This window comes from Rhipicephalus microplus, chromosome 2 (genome assembly GCF_043290135.1).
Source record: "Rhipicephalus microplus isolate Deutch F79 chromosome 2, USDA_Rmic, whole genome shotgun sequence".
NCBI classification, from domain to species: Eukaryota; Metazoa; Arthropoda; class Arachnida; order Ixodida; family Ixodidae; genus Rhipicephalus; species Rhipicephalus microplus.
Genome location: NC_134701.1, coordinates 270,606,809 through 270,619,684, shown reverse-complemented (window position 1 = coordinate 270,619,684; position 12,876 = coordinate 270,606,809). Strand labels below are relative to the sequence as shown.

The following is a 12,876-nucleotide window of genomic DNA, read 5'->3' as shown; positions in this document are numbered from 1 at the left end:
TTATACACGGACTGGACTGCAGAAGTGTGTAGTCGTGTGAACCCAGTTTCACTGACACTACAGTTATAGCAAAGAGTTTCTTGAGAAATCCGCCTAATACATAGTCTTTCAACGAATGGTGGGCTTCGATAACGGCAGAGCAATTATCGTAGAAAGTTGCATGGGTTGGAGCGTATTATGTACACTATATATGTCACACATTTTGCAACACAGTGCCCGAGTGCCAAAAACAAACCTGGTTGTAGAAGGTTCGCACACAGACACAACAATACCGAGTCTCATAGTCTCACGCCCCTTTCACTTTTATGCCGCCATCAAGTACAGGGAAGCGTTCGTGCAACACTTGTGATTGCGACGAGTGCATAGCAAACACTTTCACGTAATTCCCTTTCTTTGATGACGAGCTACAGCATGCCTGTTCCTTAAAACGGCTAAAAGAGAATGTTTACCGAAAAAAATCATTATATTGATGTACTTGTATGTGACCACAAGAGAAACTTAACATTGTTGAGCAGCAGTTAAATGCGGCAGGACATGGTTAGGTGGTGAAGATTCATCCAGAATTCTCTTCTGTGCTTCTGTACGGGCAGACATGCAGGTGTAGTCTGCTAAAACCATCTTTTTTTCTCTGTCTCTCTTTGCGACGCATTCCATTTTTACAGCACCAGAAGCCCGAGCAACGAAACTCCAATTCAAGTATGTCGTTTATACTGAAGAAAAACCACTATATGCAAGCAAATATTTTTGACACGTAATTTTGTGTTGCTGTTCCTTGTAGCACTGCTATCTGTGGTTTGCCGCGTAGTAAGTTAACGCTACCAGCTGTAGCACGCTTACATTATCAAGACTGTATTAGGGAAACCTCGTAGAAATGAATTATGCATACATAAGAGAAACGTTCACACACGTCATCAACAAGACAAGCAGCACTAGCAAATGACGCTGCGGAAGCGTCACAACTTTAAAGAGAACACGCTCCACCCCCTGAGGCTAAACGATAGCATTCATGCAGCTCTAAGCGACAGGACTGTCTGGCTCCCCCAAACAACAGTTGTGTACTCTACTGCATTCCATTAGTTTTCAATCATTTTCCTTTCTCACGTTTTTGTCAGTCGGCAGTATAACGACAGTCGTCGCTTACGCAAGGTGCACAAACAAGTCACTGTTGCGCAAAAGATGGGAACGCACAACATTTCTACAGCCAGTGTAAGAAAAAATAAAGAGAGAATAAGAGTGCAAGAGGAAAGGGGGAAGATGTGTATGTGAGCGAATTCTTCGTCACCAACCTTTCTATTCTTGACCGTTTCTCTATCTTTTTTTTTAGATATATTCGCTCCGACTTTTTCCCTTTTCTTAGTCGGGCGTACCACCCTTCTTTTACACTTAATGTGTGTGTGCGTGTCTGGCCGTGTTGACGCTTCCGACGCTAACGCCGGCGACGCCAGCCACCCCATTTCTCGGCATCTTTATTCTTTTCTTTCCGCCCACGTTCATTTCGATCGTCGGCCAAGCTCTCTCCTTTTTCTTCCTTTTTCTTCCTCCTTCACCCTTTGTTTGTGCGCAGTACACCCACACGCACGCGACCGATTTTTCCCGTTACTTCCTTTTTTTTCGCTTTTTGTCCCTGGCTGGGCGAATGATTAATGATCGCTCGAGTGATCGAACAGCGGGAAATGGGCTCCGCGCTGCACAGAGGACGCAGGATCTCTCTTCCACCAGGAACCGGCGCCCCCTCTTTCTTTCTTCCTTCCTTCTAGCACACTTTCAGGCCGAACAGCTCTATGCAGAACAGGAAGCGGTCCCCAAAAACAGCCAGCACGGCAGGAACCGCACGCGCCAAAGAAATGAGAAACGAAAGCGCGGCGACCGGCGTGCGCCAAGAAAAAGACAGGCAAGGAGTTTGCCCACGAGCAGCAACGGCACGCAGTCTACAGCGATCCAGCCAGCGGATGGGGCGCTATGGGGAGACAGGAAAATACGTGGAAGGAGTCTCATATTAAGGCAAGAAAACTTGGCTAGGGAACGCCAGCGGGAGTTGAGACTCGCAGCGTTTTTTTTACACTTTCTTTTATGCATTGGAAGCCGTTGGCACCAGAGTGGGAATACATTAGGGAAAAGTAGTGCACGAAGCATGAGTGGCGCAAGCGAGCAAGGTGAAAACTGAGGTGATGTTTCCCGAGAGCAACGGGATCAGATTTTTTTTTTTTTCAGAGCAGAAGACAGATGAAAGTGGCGAATTTTTTTCCGCCACCTTTATTTGACACTTCGTATCCTGCTCCCCTCTCGCGCCAGCGTTAAATTGCCATGTCGAGTACTGCGAAACAAACAACAAAATTCTAGTGGTTTCGTGGAAGAGAAGCGCAGCGTTAATCCATTGTAAGCGTAAGTTAAAAACGCTGAAGCTATCAAGAAGAGTACGCGCGTCTTATTGCGAGGAAATGATATGTATTTAGCCGGTTTGACGTATAAGGCCTTTATGAAATTATTTCTGTCGTTATAGGTCTCTGATAGATGCAAACCATAGCGGTTGCTGAGAATTTTCTCTGCGCATTGTAGCGAGGACAGTCACAGAAGTTGTGCTGTAATGTCCGCTCGTTACGACAGTTGTCACAAAAAGGGCCGTCAACTATTTCTATTCGAAAAAATAATGACTTCGTTAAAGCCACTCTGAGCTATAAACAAACAGCAAAACGGAGTGGCACTATTTAGGTGTATACTATAGTACGTGTCTGAAGACGTGAAGTGCTCGGACAGTGGTGGTGTTGGTTGCACAGTTTAATTGCTGTACTCCAAGTGCAGAAAGTGGTTTATTGTGCGACTACTGGAAGTTGGCTAGCAGGATTGGTCTTCGATAGAGGCATTGTCTCGTCTATGTCACCTTAAAGAGATGATCCAGCCGCAGTGTCGGAGTGTGCATCGCCTATCACGCCACAGTGACTTGGCAGCCACTGAAATGTCCCGTAATGTCCTTTCTCGAATTAAGTATAAAGGAGGCACTTAACCTCAAAGACCAACGGCTCACATGGTCTATGCCACAGTGCTGACAGCAAATATTGTAGAGCTTTCTTCCAATCACTGAAAACTGACAATCCCTAAGGTTGTTCGCGGTTGACTACCCGAGGTGCAACGCGAAGAGCAGTGAGTTCTGCTGCCGTCGATGTCGTTGGGTAATCTGTCTTGAAACTGACGGTAATCACCCTCACCGAGACAACTGTAGGATAAGCAGATATACACAGGGTGACTGAACGGCACCTTGCTTACTACTTCACCAACTGCACATCTTCCCTGGGGCGAAGCGAGTACCAACTTGGATGTTCCCCTTCACAAAGTTGGCGATATTTAGTGTGAACCCGAAATTAAGTGTTACGATCGACAATACGAGCTTCGAGTGGCGGAGACAGACATAGCGCGAATCAACACCTCAAAACTTCGGCCCTCCACTACCCACCGCTCTCTATCGTTTTAAGCTGCAGAAGTGAAGCGGCTGACGTCCAAAACGCCTCTTGCTACCGGAAAGCGTGCTTCTCCTTGTACTGCAATGCAAAAGGCAAAGCCATCTTTAACATCTTTCAGGTGTTGCAGAAGTGTTGGCTAACGCTTCACTTGTATGGCCGAAAATGAGCTGAAGGTACATGCGTAACAGCATCGATTGCGTAAAAACATTTTATAAGAACCTCTTGTTGACCAAACTGTAGTTTTCATTATAAAACTAGGAAATCGTGCCCCACCAGAGCAAATCAATATGTTATAGGAATTTTATTGCGATGGCAAATATATGGACACTCTCTGCTGGATTTTGCCGCCGGCGTGGGCCTCGACGTCGATGTTATGCACCGTATATGTATACGTATGTATATATTAAAACGCAAGAAAGAAAAAAAAATAAGAAAAAAATCTGTGGCGCGCGGAATCAAGCGCGGGACCTCCACGTCGTGCATGCGAGGCGTTAACCACTAAGCCACCGAGGGGAACCTTCTTAAACATTCAAATGGCAAGCCATTTATATCTACCACTTACCGCGGTTGGGGGGCATTTCGGGGGGGGGGGGGGGGTATTGTGTTTTCAGCATTATCAGCAAGATGGCGCAATGAGCGCGCGGCGGCTCTCATCTCTCGCAGGTACTTAGGCCCGCGGAAAGGGGAGTGGATGATCTCTCGCGCTGTCCGTCCGTCCGTCCGTCCGTCCTTCCGTATGTATGTATGTATGTATGTATGTATGTATGTATGTATGTATGTATGTATGTATGTATGTATGTATGTATGTATGTATGTATGTATGTATGTATGTATGTATGTATGTATGTATGTATGTATGTATGTATGTATGTATGTATGTATGTATGTATGTATGTATGTATGTATCTGTGTGTGTGTATCTGTGTGTGTGCGTGTGCGAGTGTGTGTGTGTATGCATGCATGCAAGTCCATTTGTCCGTTTGTTCATCTAGTGAACACTCTAAGTACCGCCATCTGGCATCTTCTCATCATGTATTCATCATATACAAGTACCGTCATCCAACGGACATTCTGAGGACTAAACGAGAGGTGGCTACTACGACGATGACACGGGACATTCTACCCACGACGTAAGGAGCTTCGCCCCTAAAGGAAAGAGAAACTACATCACTTAGCTGTAAACTGTATATTACGGTATCAGTGCTAAGCATAGCCATGTCATAAAAAACTTAAAAGTTGAACAAGAATGTCGTTGATAATGAGCAACAGTCGTTTGATGATGATGATAATTATGAATTACCATTTCCATGACGTCGAGTTAGCGAAGGGCTCCAAGAACTCATTACAATTACATTAAATGGTCATCTAAAGAGCTTACGTACGTGAACTGTGTGAACATTATTTTCCTGTATATAAAGATGGCGGGGTAACTTAAATTTCCACGCGATACCCTTGGTCGCATTTATCGCACCTCACGCACCCCCCGAAAGCGGTCCTCACAATATTGACGCGCAGCATATCAACCTCTATCGTACTGTACCGCATCGCAATATTCCGCGCGATTACCAAAAGAGAAGCGTAATTTATTATTCCATTAAGGGACGGTCTCGTTCCATGACTGTTTTTCGTAGTTCGGCTTGTGAAAACAGAGCCCTCCCATCTTGGAGTGCCTTTCCGGTGTAGGGAAGAGGAGACGCACCACACCCTTTCCGCAAGTGCACCAGCGGCGGCGCTGAATGTTTGCCTCGCGCAGCAGCAGCGCGTCCGCGAACGGACGAGCAAGGGCGAAAGGGAGGTTCTTGGGTTTCCGAAGTTAATGGATTCCAATCTGGAGAGCGTATTTCAGAGGCCGCGGCGCGGCCAATGGAATATGGACAGCCAGAGGAAATGAGCGCGGCGCCGTAGCGGTGAAAGAAGTAATAATAAAGAAATGCGAGAGACGAAGCGGGGCAAGCCAGGCCATGCCCCCCGAAGAGGCAAACGAGCTAGCCGTCCCCGTATGAAGAGCGGAGGCTGGATGTTTTCGTAATTGCGTGCGAATCGCACCAGATGGCTCCAACTCCCGCCGCAGCTCAGCCGCTGTTTCGAACGTTTTTTTTTTTTTGTCTTTCCTAGCGAGCTCGGCTTGGCTGAGCGCGTTTGTGTAGCTGCTCTTGTAACGCGCTCCTGTGCCCCCCCCCCCCCCCCCCCGAGCGTTAGACTCGTAAAAGCGTCGATCTGGTACCATAAGACGGGAGCAGAAGCAGTAAAAGCCAAGGGTGCAGCGACGGTTGCTGTAGTTTTTAACGAGTAACGCGCTCGAAGCACTGAAGGACACGCAACGTACGGCTTGCCATGAGTTAGGATGTTTAAAATTAAGGATAAGCCAGGTGAAGGCGTCTCAGTCAGGCTGACTTGACGTTTCGACAAACGACGATGCGGCATCGTTATTAAAGCCATGTGCCCCATCAGCCAACTGTTCCGGGCTTTTCTGTCTGTAACTGATACCGCTGTATCAGGCGGCACACACAAGATGGTATAAATACAACATATCAGATTGTACGCCTATCCACTCCGCATCCTGCTCATTCGCCAAGAGCGAACGTAATAGGTCTGCTTTAACACCTGTTGCTGAATGTAAACAGTTTTGAAGATTCAGTAACAGGCTGCGTTAAAGACTCGCTTCCAACGGACACTAATATGCTCGTTGGATTTGCATATTATTCAAACGTAGGGTTAATTATTATGCAAATTCAACAAGTATTTCAATCCTTCGCGTAACGCTTTATCGAAACTACAGAACTGTTGACCTTCTCCAACAGGTGTTAAAGCTGAGCTATCAGGTTCAATGAGCAGGACGCGAAGTGGATATGAAGTCAATTCGATGTAGTAAGGCCGTCTTGCGTGGCCTTTGCAGCACCTAATACAGCTGCAGCTAGCAACACTAAGCAGCAGCAGCAATGGACAGCAAAGCCCGGGAGAGTCCAACTTGGGACAGTCCTGCTGTTCGATGACAGCGCCAATATTGAGGCTGTGGCCGCTGCCGGAGTAAGTGGGCTCCGCAGAGGCAAGTCTACCATCACTCACCCCTTGCCCCACTTCCTTTCACCCAGTAGTGACAAAAAAGTAAGTTTTAATGAAGCTTTTTTTTTCTCTGTCTCTTAATGCGCATGTTTTCTTCAGTAATTTTGTTACCCCATCGTAGAATGGCCTTCCTAAAAGGCGGCTCTTTAATCCCCAATATATTTGTTTTGTACAAGTCACAGTTTTCTAAAACATCATGTGACAGGCCCTCTAAAGACACTGTCACATGGTGTTGCTTGAAGCGGCTGTAGCAATCTGCAACAAAAATGCTGTGCTTATCGTACCCACTCCCAAAAGCACCATTTGGCGACATGCACTCTTAAAAATATAAATAAAACTAAGGTTTCGAGCATGACAGGACACATTGGTCAAAGGTTAACGCACCAAGAAAACGATACTGAGGGTGTCAAAAGTCGTAGCGATAAGAATATTCGTTAAAAAATTTACTGGCTGAAAAAAGAAAAAAGGAAATAATGAGCAGAAAGAAAGAAACAAAGTGTGAGAGAGAGAGAGATGAACACGAGGCGAATGACGTTCAGGGAAGCGACGCCACACGACGGGTGGAACATTCCATGTCAATTCTCTCTCACGGGAAATTGTTAAAACTTGCGTGCGACAAAATGTGCTGACAAAGACGTGCCCTTCAAACACAAGTTTCCCGAAGCAGCAAAAGAGAACGGTCGTTCGGTGTCAAACAAAAGCGTATAGCGCACCATAATGCCTCCTTCGCATAACGTATCGGCATGCTATAGCGTTCTACGTTCGAGATGGCAGGTTCGCAGATGTGGGCTCGTCTCAAAACAGCCATGGCTATAGCTGCCCATATATCCGGGGCGCGCTAATAACACGGCCTATAACGCCAGGTAAAAACGCACCTCGTCATCGTTCATGCCAGGAGTGCCTCGGGCGTAACGAGAGGAGAAGACCAACTCGGAGTTTCTTTCTTTCGTCGTCGAACCTCTTTGTTTTACCGTAGCTTCCCGCGAGACGCACGCGGTGGCGAGAGTTTTTGGCGACGTGAACAGCGGCGATAAGCGCGGCCAATTATTCCAGAGATTGGTCCGGGTGATACGTCCTCCCCGCCGCTGCGTCGCGCCTATATAGCATTTGCATATCGGCACGTCTTCGAATCCATCACGAGCGCATGCAACGGCGCATCCGCGCCATTTGGGGCGTCGCGCTCTCAAGAGACAAAAACGCGAGCGTGTGCGCAGCAAGAGAACATATACCGCGCGTGCTTGCGTGACCGGGCTTTCGCACAGGACCTGGGCAAACAAGAGTGTGCGTGAATGTGTGTATACTAGATCGGGGGGTGATGGGGGAAGTTGAGCGCGACAAACGGCCGGTGACTGCTCGATAAACAAGGCCGGCTAGCGCTGCGACGGCGCAACGGCGGGTGATGCGATGCGCGCTGCTCGCGGACTTGTTGACTCACTTGTTTTTGTTGACGGCTCTCGCCAACGCGCGCAGAAGCCGGAGCGAGCGGACGATGCCTAAACTGCGGCGATACTGGCGCAGGAGCTTAGCGCCGATGGGCTCGGAGCGCGAAAGAAGTTCATGTTTATTCATAAAGCAGTTTGCGGGACGGCATCGGGACCAAAGCCGCTTTTAGCGGCGCGCTTTACCATCCCCCCCCCCCCCCCGGTGGCACCCGATGATGCCGCATTGCGGCGCCGAGCAAGTGGGGGGCCGAAGTTTGGGGGAAGGAAAGCAGCATGAAGGTCTCGTGTATCGTTCTGTTTACAGGGTGGGAAGATGAGAGGTGGGTGTCAAGGTACTCCCGAGGAGGTGTTATAAGCAAACGCCGCTTGTGTCGTACTCAGGAAGCAAAAGTGCTGGAACCCCTGTTTTGGAAGCGAGATTCGTCGAAAACTTGTGGGCGAAATGCATAGCGTCGCATCAAGCGCTAAGTGTCGAGGCTAACTTTTGTGAAGCGCCCGCGGACAGCTGAGGTTTCGTGCATTTCGTATAGCCATGGAGAGGCGTGTGACAAACAGCTACACCTCAACGTAAACACTGCTTCGATGAGTTAGCTGTTACCATGTCCGTTTTTTTTTTTGTGTAATAAATCAATTTGCAATGCCCCAATTGCGAGTCCGATGTAAGGCGTAGAATTTTTTTACTTATAGTCTTTTGCGAAAAACGTCATATCTGCCCCACTGTTTTATGAAATGAATGACACCACCTAGTCTTATTTCAGAGTGTCTCACCATGTCGACTGGGCACAAAAATATTACGGCGGGCTGAACAGAGTAGAGAGAGTTTGCACAAACGCTCAAGCAACATCAACAAAAAAGCGTCCAATAAAGAATCCGTCACCCGCATGTTCTGGTTCATCATAAGATACGAAATAAGCGAAGACGAAATTAATCTCACAAAATTGAAAAAAAAAACAGGACAAAGCAAGTAGAACAACGGGACGGGCTCTCAAGCAGGGGAATTTGTGAACCACCATGAAGCAGCAGTAGCATCTGTGACTCTGGCCACAGGAGGGGTGCCTGGGAACAACGGGGTCGCTTGGCAAGCAAGGGTCGCGTGGGAAGACGCGCTGCTTGTACGGGGTGCTCCTGAATATACGGCACTCTCCTTTGATTAACTGTTGGCGCTGCTAATTAGATTCCCGCACCGAGCTGGGACCAGCGCTGGCGCTGCTATGAGTCCCGCCCCTTCTGACGCGCTCGTCGCGCCGAGCGTCGGCAAAGGTACAAAAGCGCAAGCCAGGTAGCTAAAGCACGCGTAAAAGCAAAGCCGAGCGTCCATAATGTCCGGACGTTGCTCGCTTTGCTCACACGGTTTTGCTCGTCGTAAAGGGCGAGCTTTTAGGCCTCGCCTCGTGTGAACCTCAACGTCGTTCCCTTGCGCTATTGGATGACCCGTTATAAGTGGCCGCACAACTTTGCGAAGTTGTGCGGCCGTCTGGGCCCATGCACCAGCGTCCCGCTTGAGAGAAGTTTAGATCACTATCCGTACACTACGCCCGCTTAATAATGTCAACACGAGGTATGTACAAGCGAAAGGAGGAATCATCCGTTGACGCCTATACGGTTGACTGCCGAGGTGCGAGTGGAAATTATTGCTTGCGTACGTTGATTGAAGCACATGAAATTGCGGAATCACAGCGCAGAAGTGTGAGCACTTCGTGGGCTGACCTAGTTGTAATATTGCTCCCCTTGTGAGGCTGTTGGAGGCTGTGACGTTGCTGAGCACTTATGTTCATTTTTTTTTCCTTCAGTACCGCAGTGCATTTTTGTCTTCTTATTTTAATTATTACTTGACCCACCCACCCCCACTCTGTGCAATATAGCAAGATGTAACAGTACTTTGCCATCTTAAAAAAGTTATTCTATTTCATTTCATTTCCTACCTTCTCGGTTTCTCTTAGTTTTCTCTCAGAAGTTGTTTTTAATAACTGAATGTTAATAGGGTATGTTTACTGGTGAGGGGCTGACATTGCACCTCATCTGTGGGCGCATTTGTTGCTTGAAGCTATAAGCCCCCATTTATCAGTATGTGTGAAGGAACAAGTAGGAAGAGATACTCGTGAGCATGAGCAGAAGGACTTCGTGCTGTGTGAAAAGTGTGCCGCACTGGCTCTCAAAAACGTAAGTTGAAAGCAGTGAAATGCGAGCGCATTAAAAAGCAGCCCATCACAATCTTCCTCTTTCTCCTCCACCTCCTCCTCCTAATCATCATCAGCAGCAGCATCCTGACTACGCCCACTGCAGGGCAAAGGCATCTTCCATGTTTCGCCAGTCAACCCTGCATGCCTGCTGCAGCCACGTTATCCCCGCAAAGTTCGTAATCCCATCTGCCCACCCAACACTCCGCCTAGTCCTCACGCGCCTGCATTTTTTTGTAATCTAGTCTGTAACTATTAGTGACCAGCGGTTATCTTGCTTTCGCACTATATGCCCTGCCCATGCCCATTTCTTCTGGCTTTGTACTAAGATGCCCTTTGTTTCGTGACCCACTCTGCTCTCTTCCCCCCGTCTTGAAGATACACCTATCATTTTCCTTTACATAGCTCACCGCATCGTCCTCAAGTTAATTCGAACCATATTCGTAAGCCTCCAGGTTCCAGCGTAGTAGGAGACAAGCATAGGGACAAGTAAGACAGCTTGATTGATTGATTGATTGATTGATTGATTGATATGTGGGGTTTAACATCCCGAAACCGCCATAATGTCACGGGGTCGTGACGTGGTTGCAGGCAGGAAACGAAATGGTCAGATCAAACTTTATTTGGGCGAACCTGTGTCCGCTAAACGGAAAGTTGGGTTACGGTAGCACACTTGCACTGACAGTGGCGCATGCAGCGTCGGCCGTCGATTAACTGACAAGCGGCGAAGCTCGTCGGCATATATACAGTTGCCACCGAATGTTCTAGCGTTATCTCTAGCGGTGACGTAGGTTCCAGAATAACCTGTGCAGTTCGCGGAGTGGGCGTGATCTTATCGAAATGATATACTACAGTCCTGAAGCTTCTCGAAAACTGCAGGCGAGGTTTGCGCTGAGAATTGTGTGTAGTGTATTGGGGCGATAACAAAAATTAAGAAAAGGAACGTGGCAATATGATTATAATTAATTTGATTGATTGATTGATTGATTGATTGATTGATTGATATGTGGGGTTTACCGTTCTAAAACCACCATATGATTATGAGAAGCACCATCGTGGAGACATCCGGAAATTTCAACCACCTAGGGTGTTTTAACGTGTACCCAAATCTGAGCACATGGGCATACGGCATGTTTGCCTTCATTGCAAATGCAGCCGCCACAGCCGGGATTGGATCCTGCGACCTGCGGGTCAGCAGCCGAGTATATACCTTAGCCACCAGACCCCCGCAGCGGGGCAATACAAAAACCACGCATACAAACTGGAAGCAATAGCGTCAGAGCTCACGCAGACTTTATGAAAAGCTGGGAAAACGCACAGACCTTTCTTTTCGGATTCTTGTCTGCTGTGACGCTCTGGATCCATGTCTGGCGATGGCACACGTTCTGTAAGAAAGAAGAAAAAGTGGACTCTTGTACAGAAACGACGTTGAGGACTCGGAAAGCCTCTTCGATGGCCAGTTAACAGATTCTTCAACAAGATACTTAATGGCGCTCTCTTTAGACTACCTAACGGAGTTATTATTACTTGCGGGTGTATGTTCACGTGACAAACCTCATGTCCTTAACTCTTGGCCTTGAGTTGTGCCTTAACTATCTTGTCAATGTTCTATGTGTGTCCTGTGCACGAAATCGCGTCTTCATTGTGTGCGCCTGCAAATGTGCACGCCAGTGCGCACGTGCACATGTGAGCCTATTTGTGCGACACGTGAAGTCACAACCATCGGATACAACAGGCGCTTCCAGAACTGTAATCAGTCACTTTCTTCTTTTTACACCTAAATGCCCATACCACTTACATTTTAGACAAGCTTTGTTTTTAATGTAAACAATGGGTTTCTCAGAAAACTCCACAGAAGTGATGAATGCATACAACTGAAAAAATATTCAACTGCTTTTATTTTTCGAAAGTAGGAAACGAGAAAGACTTACATATGACGACTTTAAATGAAAGGAAGTACTTTTTACCGAAACATAAAACGATGCATAGATGAGGTAAGCTTTATTCCATTTTTTTCGTTTTGAAGTTTGTTTATGCCAAGAGCACGCACCACAGTGCAAGTCTACGTTTCTAAAGCGAATGCCGACTCTTGTAGTTCGAGCGACGACACAGCTGTCGACGCTTTCTTACACGCCATATCCATTTCAGCATGCAAGGCAGCAAAATCTAACAACTACGTAAAAACAATATGAAAAGCACAGCCAATGCGTCGCATTCTTCCTATTTATTATTTTTTGGAACACAAACAAAACGAAAGGTCTGAGGGGAAAATACACAAATATGGGCGAGTCGTTAGCTGCATGCGAAGAAAAAAAGCTGTCGCCCCACATGTCGCCACCGGGGGCAACCTCTGGAAGAACATTTACCCAACTTAGAAAACTAAACAGACGAGAGAAGCCCACACATAAAAAGAATTTGCAATAACCGATAAAACAGAAAGAGATAGCAAGTATACGGGTTGAGACTGGGAGCAAAGGGAACTGAACATAGAACCATTCGAACAGAAAAAAGCATTCGACACAGAAAGGAACACAAAAGTGTTCATTCACCGGCGTTCTGGGTGCAAAGGGAAGAAGAGGATATCCCTTATTTAAACGAGCTTCAATCCGTTCGGGAGGAAAACGATCGGAACCCTCCCATGCAAATGTTCCGTCATCCCACTGGGCCGGATTCAAGTGAACAAGATGTCGAAGCAGTCGTCGTCAAAGCCACCGCCTCGACATTTGCGGTGGGAGCTCA

The 12,876-nt window shown here is 47.3% G+C and overlaps 1 protein-coding gene across 1 annotated transcript in view; it reads right to left on the bottom strand.

Moving 5' to 3' along the window:
* The window catches only part of LOC119169228 (dachshund homolog 1-like), a 279,105-nt gene that overhangs the window by 6,806 nt on the left and 259,423 nt on the right, over nucleotides 1-12,876 (bottom strand). The window contains exon 11 of the mRNA XM_075881536.1: nucleotides 11,460-11,522. Within this exon, the coding sequence (XP_075737651.1) occupies nucleotides 11,460-11,522 (63 nt within the window). The remainder of the gene's footprint in view (nucleotides 1-11,459; nucleotides 11,523-12,876) is intronic.